The following is a 2124-nucleotide window of genomic DNA, read 5'->3' on the forward strand; positions in this document are numbered from 1 at the left end:
ACGAAGAGTATTTTGAAACTTCAAGAACTCTACTAGTTATTAGTAGCTTGACTGGGCAGGAATGAAAAAAGCCATGAATAAAAACAAAAGCTGGAGGTTAAAAAAAAAAATACATAAAAGGAGTTATTTTAGACAGTAAATTAACTAACCAGAAACTGGCAGTGAAGAAAAATCACAGCAGGTGACTCCAAGATCATGAGCTTTCTCATTATACAAGCATCTCATTTTATCATCCCAAATAGTTAAATCTCCACATGATGATCCAGTGACAAAGAAATTTCCATTTGGAGCAAATGCACAGGCTACCAAGGAACCATCCTTCACACTCCCAGATCTGACGAGCAAAGAGAAAAAGGGGATTTGAGTTTAGAAATTGTAATATTCTGAAATTTTCATCTTCAACTCTAGTGTGATATAGTGCAAGATCAGTAAACTGAACTATTTTTAAACGTGGAATTTAAAAAGCATTATTTTATAAAGAGAAAGATACAAACATAAAAAGGTGCAAACAAATGCAAAATAAGCGTGTGTAAAATATGCAGAGGAATTTGTCTTCTGACCATAGGAGAAGAATGGGAATTGTCACCCCAAGGCAACATTTTTATTCAGTAATAATATATACCCCAAGCTAAAGCCCACCCACATGTATTTAGCATTCCAAAGAACTGAGTACTGAAAAATTATAACTCAAAAGATGAACATGCAATTGTCAGAACAGACTTAAAAAGGGACACAAACAAAAATTATATTTAAAAACTGTCTCTCATTCTTTCTGGTCTGGGTTTTATACCCCCTCCACACACATAAAAAAAATCACAAGTATTAGTTCCATATGATATGCTGTAGTCCAACTAATATTTTCTGGTTTATAACACACAAAGTTATTTTTTGTACCAGAGGAACATAAGAAAAACACAAATGACTATTTTTCCTACCAGTCACTCAAAAGTTTTTTTTAATTACTCTTGGGTTGGGTTGAGATTTTGTATATGCCAAATTTTAGCTATGGACCAGTTTGAAGAACTGAGTTAAAATACCCATGTTAAACTTACTTGCTAGGGAGATATGAGATTTACCTTCATTCTAATGTCAGACAAGTAGTTGCCATTTAGTTAGCAATGTCCCATCCAATAACTGCATTCAGCGGCTCACCCCAGAGCTCAGTGAAGTCAAGGAAGTGTCCCGTTGCTTTCAGTGGGTTTTAAATTGAGCACACTTGTGCACAGCTGAGGTGCTAAGAAAAACCAGAGGCCATAAGCAAAAGTTCTACCAGGTAAGAGCTCTGCAGCATGATTTATTCTGTTATCATTATGTTTTATGGAACAGCTGCTGGTTCTTTTTTGTTGGTAGCACTTTCAGTTGTAGCCAGAGGTTCCCAGGATTAACCATCTTTTGTGGTTTTATAAGTAAAAATTCATAAATAAAATGTTGCTTCTCTCTAACCACAGACATAGTATATGCACTGAGCTAATCTTACCTAAAAGACACTTTTTTCTGCATTACATCTTTAACTGAAGCATCATGAAAACCAAAAAAAAATACTACCTTTCCCTTTTTAGAAATACCATTAATTTCTCTCAGCGTAGCTAAAACTGAGACACCCTTCCTTCATAAAGAAAAATACCTACCAATTAAATAGTACCTTCACCAAACTTTGTGAAATTAGGAACACTAAAAACAAGAAATCTATTTATAAATAGTTGCTTTACGATTTTTCTGCTTCCTTTGCAACCATTAATGCTATGGAGCCAGACTCTGCACTTATCTCCTGCCAAAGCCACAACCTACACATTCACAGGCCCAAATCAGGAGTGCCTTGATTCAAGAATACTCAGATATGCTCAACACGCAAGGAGAGCACTGAAGTCAATACAAACCACAGCAATCACAAGTATCTGCAATCAAAAGTATGGCAGGAGGTGAAGCTACAGCTGGTGGTGGTGCTGACAGTAGTGGTGGTACAGTTGGTGGCTGGCTAGTGGTATTATCTTTTATGCAAGGCAATTAGTAAAGTACTGAAGGAAGTGTGACATCTAGATTCTAGGTTCTCCTAAACCTTAAGGGATTCAAAGCTGTGCCTCCCATCTTCCCAAAGAATATCCTAGCCACAAGAGTATAGGCCAA

At 36.3% G+C, this 2124-nt stretch overlaps 1 protein-coding gene across 2 annotated transcripts in view; it reads right to left on the minus strand.

Annotated features, from left to right (window-relative positions):
- The window catches only part of WDSUB1 (WD repeat, sterile alpha motif and U-box domain containing 1), a 62841-nt gene that overhangs the window by 44467 nt on the left and 16250 nt on the right, over positions 1 to 2124 (minus strand). For both annotated transcript variants that reach the window (XM_019554181.1, XM_019554182.1), the window contains exon 3: positions 150 to 334. In XM_019554181.1, coding sequence (XP_019409726.1) covers positions 150 to 334 — 185 coding nt within the window. The remainder of the gene's footprint in view (positions 1 to 149; positions 335 to 2124) is intronic.

The sequence above is a fragment of the Crocodylus porosus genome, unplaced genomic scaffold (assembly GCF_001723895.1).
Source record: "Crocodylus porosus isolate Cpor-Errol unplaced genomic scaffold, CroPor_comp1, whole genome shotgun sequence".
Lineage (NCBI taxonomy): Eukaryota > Metazoa > Chordata > Crocodylia > Crocodylidae > Crocodylus > Crocodylus porosus.